This window comes from Anser anser, assembly GCF_964211835.1.
Source record: "Anser anser genome assembly, chromosome: Z".
Taxonomy (NCBI): Eukaryota; Metazoa; Chordata; class Aves; order Anseriformes; family Anatidae; genus Anser; species Anser anser.
Window position 1 is genome coordinate 20806402 of NC_139723.1, and position 19412 is coordinate 20825813.

Consider the following 19412-nt stretch of genomic DNA (forward strand, 5'->3'; position numbering starts at 1 on the left):
TTTTAGAAATGTTGGGGGAGAATAGCTGCTTTTCTTGTGGGGCCCATGCATTTTTTTTAACCTGAATTAATGTTGTTAACACTCTCCTTAAATTAGAAATTATGTATAGATAATCAGTGCATAATTATAATACGTTTATGATCTTCAGTGATCATCTGTCAATACTCTTAATAATATCCATCTCCTTTTTCATTGTTTGTAACAATTATTGGGAACATTATTGTCAACTTCAAAACAGCTTTATGTGCCCAGATTTGTTACCCTTATTTACTTTTGCTTCAGAATGAATATTTATTGTGTTGTATGTATCATGTTTCCCTTCCCCAGCAATGTTTATGCTGAGTAGTAAAAAATACTTTTCCCACATGATAAGACATCGTGTTGAGTTTCTTTTTTATTTCAGTGTGGAAGTAAAGACAATGATTTGCATATCAGATACTAGATATGCTTTTCTTTATGTAATGGTTGCATCTGTCAGCATGATATGTGTTTTTGGAAACGTGTTGTATTGATTTTATAGCACAATTTCCTGTAACATGGGCTAATAGGATTGGATTAATGCTGGGAATCAGTGTTGCAGTGTTGGATTCCTTTTGTCTTGAGTATTTTGATTCTGTTTGAATGGAAGTTAAACTGAATGTATGAAACCACTGTTTCCTGAGAATTTTCCATGTCAAACACCAGATGTTAACTTTAACAGGAATGTCTGTGGTCTTTCTAACACTACTGATGAAGTGAAGAATTTTGCATTCAGTGATGAATATCACATTCAGGCGTAAATACTTTCTCTGTGTGACTGATTGTTGGTTGGTTGGCTTTTTTTTTTTCCCTGAAGACTCCTTGTCTTCCAAAAGTGATCACTTGAACTGTGAGCTGTTTAGCATGTCTTTTATACATATAACTAATGTATGTGCATATGTGTATACATAAAAACAAGACATGCTAAGCTGTGTGTGTGTCCTTTGTGCAGTCCTTGATACTTTAGTCTAGAATCCATCACTATGGCTGCAACTGAAGTTCTGTGTCAGTATAAAAAGTATAAAAATAGTCTGTCAGTTAGGGGAAGGCCACCAGAAGGCCACCAGACTGGCCAGGCACGATTTGCCCTTGGTGAAGCCATGCTGGCTGTCTCAAATCACCTCCTTGTCTTGCCAGTGCCTTGACATTGCTTCCAGGAGGATCTGTTCCATGATCTTGCCAGGCACAAGGTGAGGCTCATTGGTCTGTAGTTCCCTGGGTCCTCCTTCCCTTCTTAAAAATGGGAGCGATGTTTTTCATTTTTTGTCATCACAGATTTAATGGATATCCTCCTTCAGGTCTTTAAGGTAATTAATGAAAGGTAATTAATGATGCTGATACCATCTTTACAGGGATAATGGGGCAGGACGTACATGCATGAGAGAAGAACTGCATTGTGAATAACTGTTTTCAGTATAATAGCATCAAAGTGTAACACGAAAACAGAAGCACTAAGAAGTCCTAAAAATGGAAGTTACAACTGTAATGAAAGTTTGGTACTAGCAATGTCCTACAACTTACACTTAGAAGGCTGATTGTAAATAGAAAACGATAAATGAGATTGTAGAAATTACAAATTTAAGACAGTTAGTAGTAGTGAGACATTTCAGTTACCTTTAATTCATTTGTTTAATTCATTCTGTGTCTGGCAGGATCATGGAACAGATCCTTCTGGAAACTGTGCTAAGGCATATGGAAAATAAGGAGGTGACGGGTGGCAGTCAACATGGCTCCACTAAGGGCAGATCGTGCCTGAGAAATGTGGAGGCCTTCTCTGACAGGGTTACAGCATTTGTGGGTAGGGGTGGAGCAGCTGATGTCATCTACCTCAACTTGTGCAAAGCATTTGACACAGTCCCACATTATATCCTTGTCTCTAAATTGGAGACACATGAATTTGATGGATGGACCACTCAGTGGGTAAGGAATTGGCTGGATGGTCGCACTCAGAGTGTTGCAGTCAACAGCTCAGTGTCCAAGAGGAGAGCAGTTAACGAGTGGTATTCCTCAGCAGACGGTATTAGGACAGGCACTGTTGAACATCTTTTTCAGTGACATGGACAGTGGGATTGAGTGCACCCTCAGCAAGCTTGCTGATGACAGCAAGATGTGTGCTGCAGTTGACATGCTGGAGGGAAGGGATGCCATCCAGAGGGACCTGGACAGGCTTGAGAGGTGGGCCTGTGCAAACCTCATGAGGTTCAACAAGGCCAAGTGCAAGGTCCTGCACCTGGGTCAAGGCAATACTAAGCACAAATATAGGCTGGGCAGAGAATGGATTGAGGTGATTCTAACATAGAAATATTCTATTCTAATAATTCTATTCTAACGTAGAAATCATTCTATGGTTCTAACATAGAAATAGCATTCTAACATAGAAACCCAACCCAAGAATGGCTTGGGTTGGAAAGGACCTCCTTCCAGTGTGATTTGGTTACTAAAGACAGTATCTAAATTACATCCTTTATGTATTCATAGGGAAAATAATCAATTTTTCAACTTCATCCACATGAAGGGGTAGGGAGGAGGATGTGCTCCACCAAATGAGGAAGCCCTGTCTGGCCATCAGTCTGTGCTAAATACTGGTACCCACTGATCAATTTCAACTGAGGGTACTGGACATGGTTTTAGAAGCCTATAGTTCCAACAGTTTATTTCTGTGTGTGACAGCTCTTATCTGAGTAGGAGTGAGAAGCCCAAGTCAGTGGGGAGGGAAAGGTGACCACAGTTCATCACCTCTTTACCTTGTTGTGAGAAATACCATAGGGGGTGTGCAAGAAGAGAAGATGTAAGGTGGAACGCACGAGTTGTCATCTTTCATTGTTTCTGTTGCTTACAGAACTTACTGTATTAAGATGAGTTTTATGTCATGTAAACAATTATAATTACATTAAAGACTGACAGCTACTAACGCATTACAAATTGAAAAAGCTCTTTCTGTATATATGCTTTGTAGTGTAACCCAGAATTGTGTTACAAAATTAGAATAAAATAAATGACTTTTCCGATATTTCTAAAAATGAAAAACAGCTGCTGCTGTCCTTTGCTCTTTTTATTTGTTTATATGAAACTATCAGTTCCTCATTGTATATCATAAAGAAATAAAATGCAAAACCTTTCTCTCGTGTTCCCTCTTTCCTATCCAGGTCATTTTTAAAGTGTTGCAACTTAGAACTAAGGAATTAACAGTTATAAAAAATGTTAAAATAATTTTTTTAAAAAATCTGAAATTTCAGATTCTTTCAGCTCAATACGAGTCTGTAACACTGGAAAATTATATCAAAAATCCTGAAGACATTATTGCTTGAAATTTTTAATACCTGACTGTATAACTGGAAAAATAAGATTTTCTTGAGTTATTGGAATTCTGTTTAAGGAAACAACTTGTCTCTTCAGATGTCAGTGAATGTAGCTACATTAAAAATTATCAGTTAGGTAAAATGAGAGCTTAGGTTTAGAGCACATTGCCCCTCTATGGCAAGATTACGAAGTAAGAGAATGTATGGGAAATGTGATGTAACCAGTAATTTACTGAAAGTGTAATACCATTACATTTGAAGGGTGATGGTGTAGTTTTTCTTGGTTTTCAAATACCAATAATTGTGTGATGATTGAAAGGGTTGAGTGATTACACTTTAGGAACACTTTGCATGCCAAAGTAACAATAATCTAATGGCCCAGAAGATGCCTGAGAGCCTTTGAGCATAAAGGTGGTTAATCTGTGCACCATATGGTGAACTACCTGCTAGAAAATGTGACCGTTCAGGTTTTCCATTAATTTTACATTCATCATCTGATGATATTCTTAAGTAACGTCAGGGCTTCTATATATATCTGACATGTGTTTATGATTAGAGTAAGTTTCAAATGCATATACTCCCTCGATAGACTTAGTGATGGAAAATCTGTATTTTGGTGCCAAGGAATCAGTATGTTTATCTCAGACGTTTAATAGTTTTTCAGTGAACTGAATTTGTATTTCCATTGTCTTTTTCAGAAAGTGGCTGAAAAACGTATAGATTAAAAGAAATCTGTTTTCAATTGTGCACAAAAATTGCAATGTGAGATGCCAAGAAAGTCTGTCTTGTTTTGAATAGCATATTCTAATATGGCCTACCCCTGGTTAGTGTGTGCAGGATTTGTGAAGTCTGTAAGTCTTCTGTGCCCCCAGATCCCTGGCTATCGTAGTTTCTACAGCAGTGCTCTGAACGTGAACAGATCTCTCTCTTGAAGTTTTATCTGAGGATGCTGACCTGACAAGTCTTTAGTTATATATTGGCAAATTCCTTGGTGTTAATGCTTGTGTAGGTATGAGCAGAATGGTGTTTTGTTGTTTGGTTGTTTTTTTGTTTGTTTATTTTTTTCAGAGATAATTTTTAACTGTCCGTGATGTGAAATATATATGATTAAATTAGAGCTTGTTTTCAACTGTTAGTTTTGAAGCTTTGCATCTGTTTAAACAGTTTTAAGATCTCAACTGTGTCTACTTCCAGAGGTTTTTTGTTATAAACGCTTATACGTGCTCACATCTATGGTGCTTTATCAGGCTCCAGCTGAGAAGATATGCTTGGAGGTTTGAGCGTATGTCTTACAGTGGAATATTGTAAGGACATCTCAAGATTACATCCCTAAAAGTTCTGTACAGAGGTCTGTCTCCAAACTGATTTTGTCAGGAGACAGATGGATATCTCAATTCTGAAGCTTAACAGGATCATCCAAGGTTGAATACTGTGAGCTTCTTGGCCCATTAAGCAGTTCTGGTAATGCAGAGCTCATCCTTGTACCCTGCCAATTTGTTTGCTACCATCTGCTTCCACTCTTTGAGTCTTTGGACATGCTCATGATGCACGGTTGGATCTTGGGAACTCAGATGCATGTCTGAGTATTGCTGGTCTACTTTGTGTTGCTGTTGTCTTTTCTATCAGAAGCAAGCAAGTGTAAGTAAGCTTTTTTATTATTATTATTTGTTTTCCCAAATAGCACTTGATTCAAATTTCATTTTGAGATTGGCCAGCTAACTCTCCATTTGGAGTTAGTAAACTGCACATTTTGAGCCTCTGGACCCTCATTGTAGGTGGCCAGTTGCAAGCAAACAATTTGTCGACCTTTCAGGATACCTCACGTGCTTCAAAAAGTTGGTTGTGGTTTCAGATCTGATATCGAATACTTGTCAAATTAATTTATACATGAACTTTCCTCTAACTGTCAATATATTCTCAGAAGAAGTCTGAGTGAATTTTGTAGCAAAGACCTTTCTCTCTGTATTGTTCACAGCTACTGCCTGTTATCCAAGAGGCATTTTGTTCCTGTTCCTCCTGAAAAGTACATTTTTTGCTTCAGGCTTTCTATTTCTTCATATTTTGCTTTCCACTTTAGTTTCTCATTATCATTGTCTTTTGCCTGATTTTTTTTTCCTTCTCCTGTGGCATCTATTTTACTGTGCTATGTGCCAATTTTTTATTTTTTTATTCAGTTTGGCAAAACTCAAATACTTTGTACTGTTGTAGTGCTTCAATGTTCAAATACAAAAATACACGAAATGCATATATTTTATTCCAAAAGCTGCAGGAAAACCATGTAGTCTTTATGCTGTAGTCTTATGTACTTGACTTTAAATTTCTGTAAGTCAGAATTATAAATACTTAATACTGGTTAATTGTACTGTATGTAGAATTCATGTAATTTTGTATTCATGTAATATATTTCAATTAAAAATACAAGAAGTCTTTGTTAGCAGTCTTTACAGCTGCTTTCTACTGAAGATTTGTCAACGTCATACACACATTTGTCCACAGCATGAAATAATGTTCAGCATGATTCTAGGCTTTGTTGAAGGTGAGCGGAGGTTTCACTGGGTTAGACTAACTAACAATAGGTTGGACTGCTGCAATTTAGAGAGGGGAAGGAGGAGTTGACACAATGCTAGCTTTGTGACCTCTTTCAGAATCTTAAGAAATTGACTTTTTTCTTCAAAAATGAGTTTATTGTTTGTGTGGGAGGCCAAATTGATAGGATTATAGACATCTTCCTAGCCCTGTAAGAGGTGAAGAAGAGCAAGCAGCATTTGAGTTTCCCCACAATCTTGCTCTTTCAGCTTACACCTAGAGTTTACCCTGTTCACCACGAGGAGATAATTAGGAATCCATGCCTGTTTTATTCTGGATTTCGTGCTCTGACTTTTCTTTATTGAAACAATCATAGGAGTTATTTTATTCATAAAGAGAAGAAGGAAAAAATTAGCAGTAGATTGAATACATGATTTGGACTTGGGCAGGTTTGGGTTTTATTCCAAGCTCTGCTGTAGATCACCATGGTAGTTTGTGATGAAACACTATTTCTTTTTGACCAATTCCCAACCTGAAAAATGAGCATTTACCTCACAGTTGTATGGTTGGCTAAATTAGTTGTGACAGGTTAATCCAAAGGAACTCTGACTCTTTTGTATTCCAAATAAATTTGATCTTTAAACACTTGTTAAATGCTGTATTAGGCTTCTTAAAGGGCCTTTAAACTTTGTTAAATGCATGGACTATAGGTATTTCTTCATCATGCATACAGCAAAGAACAGCGGGAAGTCTGTTTTCTTTGAGTTATTGGCATATTTTGAAACTCATATTTTAAATGAAGAGGGAGACAATAATAGAAACAAGCTTATGCTCTGTACTCCGTTTTGATAAGAGACAAAACAAGCTAAATTGGATGTTGATTTGAGGGTGAATAAAGTGAATGAATTGCAGGGGGGAGAATAACTTTGATCCAGACATACAGGTTAAGTTAGAGGAGTGTAAGCATCTCAGCAGTATTTAGAAGATTTTGATGCTTCTCCCTGAAGCTGGATTCAGAAGTCCATAGAATTCAATGTTCAGGTGATAGACAATGCTACTGCCATCAGTGCAAGGTCAGCTAGATTCTCCAGACCTCTGACTTTCATTGTACATAGTTCTGCAGGTGACTGAAAAGTTTGTGCAGAGTACCCCATGTTGCCATTAATCTTCAACTCCTTACAACTTCCTTGTGCTTACAAGAGAAGTAAAATAAATTTCCAGATATTTTCATGGTTGAATTATGGCAATAACAGAAAATAAGCCAACATAAATTGTGACAATGTTAGAAAGAATAAACAGGAAGTCAAGGTGGACTTCAGGTTTACTGTGTATTTTGATGGTTTATGAGAAATTGTTCAATTTTTGTCCTGTTGTTCTATTTCAAGACATTGTCATACTGAGGTTTTTACAAAGGCTTTAGATCTGTTAAGACATACATTTTAGCGTCAACTGGAAAATTTTCAACCCATTTTAAAAATTATACATATATTACAGTTTAAAAAAAAAATAAAAAATAAACTAGCATGATTTCCTGAAATTCATACAGAATTAATTGCCATAAGAATTTCTCACTTGTCTTACTACTAAGCTTGTATAGCTACTTCTCCCTAATAGCTGTATCATCATTTTGAACTTAGATGGAAAATCAGGAAGACTTGAGTAAAAACTGAGTAAAAGTTGAATAAAATCCAACAATTTCTGGTTATCTATTTCCAGTGCAGAGTCTGAAGCATTTGTTGCTGATGTTTCTCTCCTGTGCATACTGTGTGATGCTTGCTGTTGTTTCTGTATTTGGAAGAGTCACTCAGTTTTAAACTCTTGCCATGCCCAACAAAGACCTGTTTCTTGCATCCTCTGTCTGATCCATCTTTCCATTATGAATACAGGACACAGTCAAACAACCTGAGGAGCTGTAGGACAGCACTGCTGCCACAAGCGTGATTAATAACCAATTGGTTCTCATACCAACATCTTAAGTTGATCTGATGGCCACAAGACGTGTACCATATGTCTTACAGACGTAAAGGAAGTGGGAGAACTGACAGCATTTCACGGTCAGAAAGTAACTTTTCTCAATGATCTTTTTCCAAAGCAGTATGAGGTCATGGGATGGACTTGGATGGCAGCCATCATCTAGCACCTTCAGACACCCTGTGACTCCACATTAACTGCATTCTTTCTGCTGTTGTGAAAGACAGCTGTAGCTAGTTAGAGCTCTGGGAACAATATGTGGGTTAAGAGGTTTTCTGTTGTTTTTAGCAGGGAGAGAGCTCTTCTCCTAACCTGCTACAAAAGGTATTAAAATGACATCTTCTTTTGGCCCAGAACTTGGGATTTTTTTTGTGCTTAACCTGGTTAACATTCTCTCTTCTTTTTTATTTTTCTTTTTTTTTCCTTTTTTTTTTTCTTTTGAAATCAGGCTGCTGTTGTACTGAGACTGTACTTCCAGTTATTATAGAAATATCAGTATGACATGTTTCTAGGTTACTTTTGTGCTGTAGGTTTAGCAATGTATTGTGTACTGTGTGCTCATTGATAGGGTTTCTGACTGTGTCAATTTCAGTATTATAAGAAATCATCTACAGTGACAGGTGGAGGGCCACCAAGCATTGCGCGTTTGGCAGCACTGTCCTTTGACCCGGCTGAATTCTTATTGGTAGTCTTCTAGTAGTAGTCATGGTTTAGGCTAGCTGTAGCAAGGCAATCCCTTCTTGTACAGAACCCAACTGAAGAATAAAAGTATGACCTCTTTCTTCCCTATTATTGGTTATAATTGTAGCACAGAGGGTAAAACCTAAAGAAAAGTTGAACAGGATGAGTAATAAGGATGAAGTAATGGGCAGAGGTCTCCACTTCATGTTCCCAAATTAATCTCACATTTCTGCTGTTAAATTCTTCCAGAAGCCCTACTGTCTCAAGCATGTAGCAAGTAACGGCAGCAAATCCCATCCATCTCTACCAAGTCTTTCTTGTTCTCACTTTATCTCCTGCGTGGTATGAGGCAGGTACTACACATACAAATTCTGCATGACATTTCCATACAGCAGCTTTTTTTTTACGTGATGCTGCCAGTCCTCGGAGTCATTCCGTACTTCTGACCCCTATCCAGCAAGTCTCAAAACGTGAAGTGTGAATCTGTTTTTATTTTAACAAGCTTCTAATGTCCATACTTTTCTCAATCGTTGCCACATTTTATGAAGTTTGTCTCCCCTGTGTGGGGGGTCCTTGTGTATTTGCACATGTGAGTTATGCACACACTACTTTATTTGCTATAACTAACAAGTTATGTTTTGAGGTTTGTGCATCTGTCTACATCTGCTATTTAGGATAAGGAACACAAGTTTCTCTTTTTAATTTTAAGATCTGAAAGGCACAATGATTGATCCAGTTAATTCTGTTAAATGTTCCTATGGAGTTTAGTGAAACACAGTGGTGATGGTAGATGTCTTTAATACTATACATAGAAATAATGAATTATTTACCAAGACAAGACATTTGAGGAGTCTCTGACTTTCAGGTTCTTCTGCAGTTAGCATGCAACCTATCACTGAAAGATATGATTATGCAGTGCTGAGTTGCATTGTTCATTTTGCTGTGCCTCAGTTGCAAATTGAATGAGGCAGAGCATTCCTATGAAAACTATTAGGAAATTCTTGCATGAAAAAATGAATAGTGCAAAATAATATAGGAAGTATCGGGAACTTATGAAAGTAAATATTTACATTTCCAGTATCTGTGTAAATAAACATACTGGGGGAAGGTGGAGGGTGGGAGTGTTCTTGCTATAGATACAGTTGGCATTTTTCTGTTAAGTTTTACTTTCTGCCAAGGCTTTATATACTGGAGAATACTTGAGGAAAAATAAATTGAGCATTGGATGTGCCAAAAAATAAAAAAAATGGGATTTTTTTGAGAATGTTAATGTCATATTGTATGTTTGTTGGCTGCTGTCTGTCAGTGTGAGTAGCATTTGTGAAGTATTTAGCTATAAGGAAAAAATGTGGTTATTCCATATGAATTGGCATGTATGCTTAAACTCTTTCTATAAATATTTGAATTAAAGGACACCAGATGTTGCACAGAAGCTGCTGCTGCTTTCTGAACTTCATGGTATATTCTTTCAAAACCCACAGGAAGTAGCTGAGGGAAAAAGTGTATTAATTAAGTTCAGAAATACATTTTCCAGCTATAGAAAAATCTCCAAAGAAAATACCGTTTGATCTTCAGAAATGTGAGCTTGCTGTCCCAGGAATCTGGTGGCAGCATGCAACACTGTCACATGGGAATCAAAAATCCAGACTCCAAGTTCTCAGAGCTAGACTAGCCTGAGAGTAAGCCAGTCTGTGGCCCTTGGAAGTGGGCTCATCTTTTGACCCATCTTCTCTGGCCAGTGATTGTAATGCTGTAGACAGTCTATGGTGGAAATATTTTTCCAGTTTTTCTTGATCTGAAGTAATAATGCTGTAATAGCAGAGACTTGAAGAGAAAGCACTAGAATTCCCAGATGCTCTGCACAACTCAAACGTAAAATCTGAACAGACATATCCAGACTGTATTTTATAATCTATACAACTATGGCAAATTGGATTTGCTTTGCATTGTTTGAGGAACAGGATTTACATTTTGCAAACCAATTAAATGTTTCTGCGTTTGGAAGTACTGGCTTTCCTGTAGCTGCGGTGTCTTGTTATATTGAGAAACTTAGCAGGGACATGTAAGATTCCAAATTTCAGGATTTGTTGTTTTCTTCAGACCCAAAGCACAGAAACTGACTCTTCAGCTCTCATGGTTGCTATAAGTGTCCCTTTATCTCTACCCTATAAATACACAACTGTTAATTTTAAGTGACATGACTGCTGGAAGAAAACTTGCCTGCAACCTAGTAGGATTCCCTACTCAACACTGTTACGTCAAACAAATCAGATACTTCAAATGTGCATTTGTGATGTTTTAGGTATTGTTTGTATGTGTGGTGGCTTGACCCCAGCCCGCAACTAAGCACCCCCCAGCTGCTTGCTCACTCTTCCACTCCTCCTGCCCAGCAGGGTGGGGAGAGATCAGGAAGAACAAAAGTGAAAAAACACTTGGTTGAGATAAAGACAGTTTTATAAGTGAAACAAAACTGTGTGTGCAAGCAAAGCAAAATGAGGGATTCGTTCATTACTTCCCAGTGGCAGGCACATGTTTAGTCACATCTCAGAAAGCTGGGCTTCATCACAGGTAACAATTCTTGGGATGACAAATGCAGCAGCAGCAAACATCCTTCTTCTTCCTCCTTTTCTTGAGCTTTTATTGCGGAGCATGACTTAATGTGGAATGGAATATACTTTTGGTCAATTTGTGTCAGCTGTCCCAGCTGTATTTCCTTCCCAACATGGTGTGCGTTTCTCTTGAGAGAGAAATGGAGAAGGCCCTGATGCTGTGCAAGCACTGCTCAGCAGTAACAAAAACACTGCTGTGTTATCAGCTCTCATTTATTCACAAATGCAAAGCACAGCACCAGTGTGGCTGATATGGGGAACGTGGACTTCATCCCAGGGCAGACCAGGTACAATCTCCGTCCCTTACTCCATATCATTTCCATCATGCTCAGTCCTGCATTATTCAGTATATCCTTATCGACTACCCCCATCCTCTGACTGTACACACAGGTTGTCATTCCCTTAGTCTGTGAAGCACCTCGATTAACTGTTCATTGAGTTAATTCAACCTGTGGCTTGGGCTCCATTGCTTATGGTGGCTACTCAGGCCGGGAGAGGCAGCATGTTGTGCTGAGTTGTTGGGCACTAAAGCCCGATAGTGACACAGGTTGGGTCACTGGGCACATGCCCAGTTCTTTATAAGGCTCATCATCCGTTGGTTGAGGTAGTAATTCCTGTAACATACAGCTCAATTCACGGGTTACAACAATTCAATAATATATCCCTTACAGTACCATTAGGAGGAAGGGAGGAAGGTGTGTCTTTTATCCTTTCTTGTAAATTCCACTGCAGGCATTAGGAAATTTCCTAGTGAGCTTTTGTTTTACAAGCCTGTACACCACAATTCTTTCCCCTTAAAAAAAAAAAAAAAAAGACAATGCTATTCCTGAAAAAGTCTCAGGTACCTCTCATTTTGTTTTGTAAGCCAAGTGATAAGAGGAGCCTGAAAATATGATAGTTAGTACTTGTGAATTCGAGCCTATAAAAGAGGAAGTCAGAAGTGGAATTAGCTCGTCCTACTTCTACTTTTTCTTCAGATTAAAGCATTAAGATAGTACTCAGTCTTTGAATCTGTCTATGTAGGTCTGTTGTTCTACCATATCAAATTCAGGGTTGTTTGACTCTAAGATCAGATTAGACCTTGCCTATCAAACACTTTTAATACATCTTCCTTCAATATCTGTTTTGTGATTTTGCCAACTTTAAAGGCTTCTACACTGTACTTCCTGCAGGCCGCTCTATTCCATCATGCAGAATGGCTCCTATCAATACAGTGTTATTTTTTCACAGGGTTCATAAATTTGCTTTACACATACCAGAAACAGAAAATATAATATCCATGCGTTAGGTCCGAAATATGTGGTTGGTACTTTTAAAATAAAAATCATGTTATGCCTCTTTGGTAGCTGAGAAATTGCAGAATTACACGTCTGTTATGTTTCTGTCAATCTTTGTGCAGCCAGATTTTTCCTTGTTTAGTAACACAAGAAAACAGAGAAATCCTCAAATGTTATAATGTCTTGAGCTTTTTCTCTTTTTGTTCACTTAATAGTCCAGAATCACGTTAGTATGCATTTTAGCATGACCTATTCTGTAAGTATTAATTATTCTGTTCATGCCTTTTATTTTGTATAGCCAAAGGCTACTGCAAGTGAGCGAGCCATTGCAAGACTTGCAACACACCCCCTCTTGAAACACAAAATTGCTGAACTTAAAGGTATGAAACAGTGTATTAAAGTGTATACGACTTCAGTAGCTTGAAGATGTGTTCCCTTGTTCATGTTAATTCCTGATATGAACAAACAGTATAAAAAGAAAAGTATATGAGCACCTATAACTACCTCAATGAGTTGCAGTGGATCAGGTGTCACAAGCTTGTAGTTGTGTATGTTGTCTGAAATGGGCACGTACATGATAGTACATCACATGACATGTAAGATACAAAGTATAGTACAAACAAGGCTTGTAATGGAATTCCAAAAGTTGAATAGATGTAATGGAGAATCTCAAAATAAGACCTAACTGGCAGAATACTAACAAGCAGATACAAAGGTAAAAGGAGCATTTCAGCTGGGTTTTTAAAGGTAGCTAAAAGGTTTTGCGAGTTACTCCCTTAGACTTCTTTGTAAACTGTCTACAGATTCCCTGTGGAATTTTTCCTGATTCTTTGGAATATCTCCTGTTCTCTTTAAACTCAAATTTTCCAACTAAAAGCAATGTTAAAAAGGGTCAAGTTCTAGTAATAACAACACGAAATTATTTCATTAATAACAGACCATGTCAAATACCCATTTAATTATATCCAAAGAAGTTAATATTTATTTGCAGTTTTTACATGCAAAATAACATCCTAAATGATCAAAATCCATGATTATAAGCTGGAGATGAGTTCACAGTTAAACCCAGTTTCAAAAAAACCATATTAGTTGGCTTTCCTCACTTGTTCATGCTGTAGTCTAAGGTGTTATTTGCCCCACTTGATCAGTTAAAGATTGATAAGGACATTCAAATTATGTTTATTCAATACACTAAATTTAAATTGCAAATATGTTTTATTTTATTAAAATAACTTACATGCTTAACTTACGTAGCTGCAAGAAATGACTTTTCTTCTGCCCCTCTTACAGCTGCTGTAAAAGCGTTTAAGGATGCAAGACAGGACCCAAACAAAGCCAAACCTGCGAAAAAGGATACATCAGAAGCACAACCTAAATCAGGACAACACTCCGTTAGCAGTTTGGATGAACGAGTACTTAAACCATCTCAAAAAAAGCAAGGATATGAAAACAAAACAAAAATGGGTGTAAAAATACAAACTAACAGAGGGGCTGAAGAACTCCGTGACAGTGAATCTGAACAGAAAATTATGGAAATGGAGAGAACATGCAGTCCAAAAGAGTTTTCATTTCAGACAGTAGAAATGCCACAAGTCACTGAGAATAAAACAGGAAAGAAACTTGGCTATAAAAAAAGGAAAGAAAATATGAATGTGAACAAATTAACTGCAAAGAAAAAAATAGTTAGTGATGATAGCGACCTGGAACAAAATAGTGAAGAGGAGTACTTTGATGATAGTACTGAAGAGAGGTTTTATAACCAGACATCAGATTCTGACAGTGATAGCAATGATGATTTCTTCATTGGCAAAGTAAAAAGAAAGAAAAAAATAACGTCAGCTAGTGATCTTTCTTTAGTAAAAGATAAGAACAAGCTTCAGGAAAACATACTGAAGAAAGAAAAGAACACAGGATCTGGTACAGTGCAAGATTTGATCGTAGAAGAAGGAAAGCCCCATGCAAAAGCAAAGAAGCTAGAATCAGTGTTCTGCAGTACTTTGTCCACTACCTCCAATCAGAAATCCCAAAACAGAGGAAGGTAAACCTATTCCTGTTGTTTTGTAGTTCATTTCCTCCCTCCTTCCCAGTAATGTAAATTTTTGTGATTTTTAGTAGCTGTTACCAAACAAGGAGAATTTCAGCCAATTACAGCTGAGAATGTTTTTGCCTAAACTACTCTTCAGTCTTCTTGTGCTTTATTGATACTTACGTATTTTTCATATTCACACTAGCACTGATTTACATTTAGCGTTCCTAACTAGTATTGCATCCAAATCAAATCAGTGTGGAATACTTCTGTTTTTATTTGTACATTAACAAAGAGGAAAAACTATATGTGGTTTTTACTGTTATGCTTGAAAAGTCATTGCATGAGTGTTTTGGTGATGATGAATCTTTATTTGTAAGTGTTTATCATCTTACAAGTTTCTTGAAAAATCCTGAATTATGTTTTTATTTTCAGAAATACTAAAGACCAGCCTCTCAGAAACAGAACAGGTATGTATTACTGATGAAGTTGTAGAAATAAAAACATCTTGAGATTTCCTTACCTCTGCAGTCAAAGCATGCTAGTTTTAATTGTGGCATATATTTTAACAATTTTAAATTGTTAATTTTTTAAACATTTTTAACATTTTTGTTTGTTTAAAATTGTTAAAATTGACAGTTTTTTCAGCTTTCATTTTGATCTCTGGATGTTGTTTGCAATGTCCTATTTTTGAGTATTAAAAGTACTTAAAGTAGTACACGTGAAAATGTACACAGTACACAGTAGTTTACACAGGAAAATGCATTTCTGTCTGTGTTTACATTGAGCAGTTTATGTTACCTGTGCCCAGGTAATGGTAAGCGCAATCAGGTGGTATTATGGTATTTAGCACATAGTTTACCTTGTGAGTAATTATTTAACTTCTTCAATATTTTATTCGATTTATAGTATGTGGTTCCATTTTGGAATTCATCAAGTCAAGGGTATCATTTCAGTCATACTGAGTTTTATTGTGTAGTTCCTGATTGATTTATTGTGAAGAAAAAGTTGAGATTGTGCTGAATATTTGCACAAATTTTCAGTGTGGTCAGTAATAGTAAATTTTAACTATCTGCAGTCTACCAAGTGATAATTTACAGGGCTGCAAGATGAGAAAATCTTGCTGTGAGCATTCAGATAAATGTGTACCCCATGGCTCATTAATAAATTCTTGAAAATGTCTACAATCTCAAGGTAGTTTTAGCACATTTTTATGAAGGTTCGTGATGTACTTAATGTTTCATGTTGTACTTCTTGCACAGCTCTTGTTAAAAAGGAACCACAGCTCAAAAAGCAACCATTTGCAAAAGGTTCGGGTCTTAAATGTGACAATAAGAAACCATGTTTGGAGCAGCCTCTTCATCCTTCATGGGAAGCAAGCAAGAGACGTCGGGAACAAATGTCTCAAATTACAGCATTCCAAGGAAAAAAGATTAAATTTGATGACTAGACTGTATGTAAATTGAGATTTTAAAATACAATACTTGTAAATTTGCATCCTGTGGTACTTTCTTATGAAGTAACAACCACTGTTTGAATGCTTTTTCTCTGTGATAAGGATGGAAATCAGACTAGAAATCTTCACTGAGATAAAATTTTACATGTCTCCAAATTCATGCATTTTTAAGCCATGTTTTGGTGTCTTTATAAATTATTTTTACTAAACCTTCGTTATCCTTTGCAGTCTATAAAAAAGCATTGTTATTAGATTGCTTCATTTACTGAGCGTGCTGTCTGTTGACTAAGGTATGGGCATATGGAGTTGGTTTATAAGTCCTGTTACATAATGCCACCATTTATGAAATACATCCTAGTGTGAATGAATGGGCTTTAGGAACACCCTTTGTGCTGTGTAGGAGTAGTACAAACTCTCTGGAGCTTTGTTTTTGTAAAAATGTACTTCTAACTGCTTGAGGGCTTATATTTCAGGTGAGAGGTGAGAATATAAAATACCTCTTCTGAAGTGATAATCTTAGGACTTATATTATCAAATGTATCTCGGGTGAGAAGAAGAGATCTCTTAAACATGAGTAGACTTCACAAATTCATGGATGTATCAGGTATCTCAAAAATCCACTCTGTAATGCACGCGGTATCAAAACTTCCAGATAGCAATAAAATATTGGCCTGTTAAATTGCAATCTTTGTCATTTCTTGATTACACTGCTGGTCTGAAAACATGAAAAAAGTGTCTTTAATATTCCTGTCCTGGAGGTTGTATCTGGGTGGTTCACTATGTCTGTCTTCCACTTGTACAATTAGAAGTCATCTTTTGTATTTGATACAGCTGATATTTAAGCAAATAGAATGTATATAAAAAGGTAGTGTTAGACAAACGTATTTTGTTATTTCTCATAGAATGCTGAAAAACTGAAAGCCTTAGTCTTGGCAGACTAAGAAACATTTGGCTTTTAAGTGGCATTTTAAATTTTGGAGTTCGTTTGATTGGGATATGAGATAGAATCTTCACAGTATTTTTCTTCAGGGTCTTTTCCTACTGCTTAATTGAAACAAGTTCTGAATTTATAGTTAATCTTTAACAGTAATGTTTATTTAAATATAGTTATCTTTCATAATCTTGTAGCAAGTTAATCCAGAAACTTGATAAATGACTGCTATGGGTGTGAGATAGTGTACCGTACAAGTCCTATGGCGTTTTTTAATGTGTGAGAATAACCTGGTATCAGACCAAAGGGCCATCTAGCCTAGCATCTACAACAGTAATCAAAAAAGGGATGCTTTAAGTATAGGGATGGAGAAAGCAGGCAGTGCTACATCATCCAAAGATTCACCCAACTTGCAGTTTTACAGCTCAGGGGCATACTAAGATATGGTAATTTATTGTGTTTAATAATCCTCAATGAATTTCTCCTCTGCAAGTTTGTAAAATCCATGTGAACTTGTGCAGCCTCTAATCTCTTAAATTGTAGAAGTCCTTCCTATGTATTTTACTCTATGAAAAAACAATCTCTTTTTCTGTGTCTTAAGCTGTGACTGACTGGGTTTATTAAATGTTCCCAACTCCTGTATTAGAAGGGACAATGAACAATGAATTCTTATTCACCCTTTCAATGCTACATATCATAGAGAGGGTGGATGTTGGGGAAAGGAGTGGATGTCGCTTATCTCTGGTCTAATAAGGCTTTTGATGCACCCTCCCATAATATCATTATAGATAAACTGAGGTAATATGGACGAGATAAATGGAAAGCGAGATGAATCAAAAACTGGCTGAACTGCTGAGCTCCAAAGACTTTGATAGGAGAAAGCCCGTACAACTGGAAGACAGGTAACTAGCGGTGTCCCCAGGGTTCAGTACTGACGTCAGTAGTATTTAACAGCTTCATTCATGACCTGGATGATGGGACAGAGCGCACCCTCAACAAATTTACAGAAAATACAGAACTGGGAGGAGCGGTATGAAAGCCAGGTGGTTGTGCTGCCATGCAGACGGATGTGGACAGGCTGGAGAAATGGACACAGGGAAAGTTTAAACCTCGTGAAGTTTAGGAAGGGCAAATGCAAAGCCCTGCCCCTGGGGAGCACTAACACTATACACCAGTCTGTGCTGGATGCTGATGGCCTGGAATGCAGCTTGCAGGAAAGGACCTGGGTCTCTGGTGGACACCAGCAGACCATGAGCCAGCAATGCATCCTAACAGCAGAGAAGACCAGTAGCCTTCTGAGCTGCATTGTTTTCCTGAGTTGCATTGCTTTTGAATTTGAAGCTCAGATAACCTTCAATTTCGCAGTGCTCTTTGTTGTTACTGTTTCTAACGTACTGCATCGAATGACTTGAAACTTTAGGCCAGAAAAATAAAACATGAAAACATGAAAGCCTGTTTAATGTATTTTTGTAGGGAAGGATCAGCTTTTGTAGAAAAAGACTTGCATTTACCTGCCACATAGCAAACTCTTGTAGTTTTCCAGATGCAAATGCTAGTCCTGAATGCTTACAATAAACAAGTGAGTACATAATCCTAGCTGAATGCTAGTCCAAACAAATGTTTGACATGTGACTTCTCTGGTTCCAGTAAAAGGCAAGAAAAATTTCTTTTGTTAGCTGTCATCAGTTATAATACAATTTTTCATGGACAGCTTATCTTTCTTTGAGTAGATGAAAACCATATTTTAATAGTTGACTTACATTAAAGACTAAAAAATTAGAGTGCAAATAGCTTGAAAAAAATGTTTAAGAAGCATAAGTTCTAAAATGCTTGTTTGCGTGTGCTGAGAGATCTAGGAGCATTAGTTTATCTTGGCATGGGAGCAAGTTTCTTACCAAATTACAGTTGTAATTTGTGGCCATAGGGTTCTTCTTGAAGGAAACCTAGTTTATCAAAACATCTCTGTTTTTCCTCTTCAGAAACACTTCTGACACACCTTTGAGCTCCTACTCAAAAAAAAAAAAAAAAGTCTAAATCAAAAGATGTGGAAAAAAAAGAGATGTGCTGAACATGAATGAGAGAAGAGAGATTAGGTTATTGGCATTGCTTCATATCTTAATAAATTATTGCTGCTGGTACTTAGTGACTCACCTGGATCACAGCCTTCATGTGCTAAGCACTGCACAAATGAGCAGTGATGGTTAAAACCTGATAATATTTATAATGTGCAACTGGGTGATTTTTATGAACTGATAAACTCAATGAATATGCCTGGAGCTTGTTGATAAAAGACAGAACATTTTTTCTTCATTATGACAACATAACATTTTCAGTATATACATGATGTTAACATTGCTTGTATCTGTAACATTGTTTCAACAGAGATCTCTCGTAAGTATTACAAATCTATTTTTATAGCGATATGGAAAGTTATTTAATTCTGTGATGATTAGATTAAGAAACCTTGAGAACCATGCTTTCCACTTCAGTACCGTACCATCGGGGAAATGTTCTCAGTCTGGGTTTGTCAGATACTCCTAGACTGCTTTTAGGTGCACAATGTTTTCACTTCAAACTTCCTGACAAAACAATCTCAGATTTCAGTGTCTTTAAAAAGA

General features: G+C 37.0%; 1 protein-coding gene across 6 annotated transcripts in view; it reads left to right on the forward strand.

Moving 5' to 3' along the window:
* SRFBP1 (serum response factor binding protein 1) overlaps nt 1-16546 on the forward strand; it is a 77715-nt gene extending 61169 nt beyond the window's left edge. For all 6 annotated transcript variants that reach the window (XM_083818701.1, XM_083818705.1, XM_083818702.1 and 3 more), the window contains 4 exons: nt 12680-12761; nt 13672-14419; nt 14843-14877; nt 15670-16546. In XM_083818701.1, coding sequence (XP_083674827.1) covers nt 12680-12761; nt 13672-14419; nt 14843-14877; nt 15670-15857 — 1053 coding nt within the window. In that variant the 3' untranslated portion in view covers nt 15858-16546. The remainder of the gene's footprint in view (nt 1-12679; nt 12762-13671; nt 14420-14842; nt 14878-15669) is intronic.
* The last annotated feature ends 2866 nt before the right edge of the window (nt 16547-19412 follow it).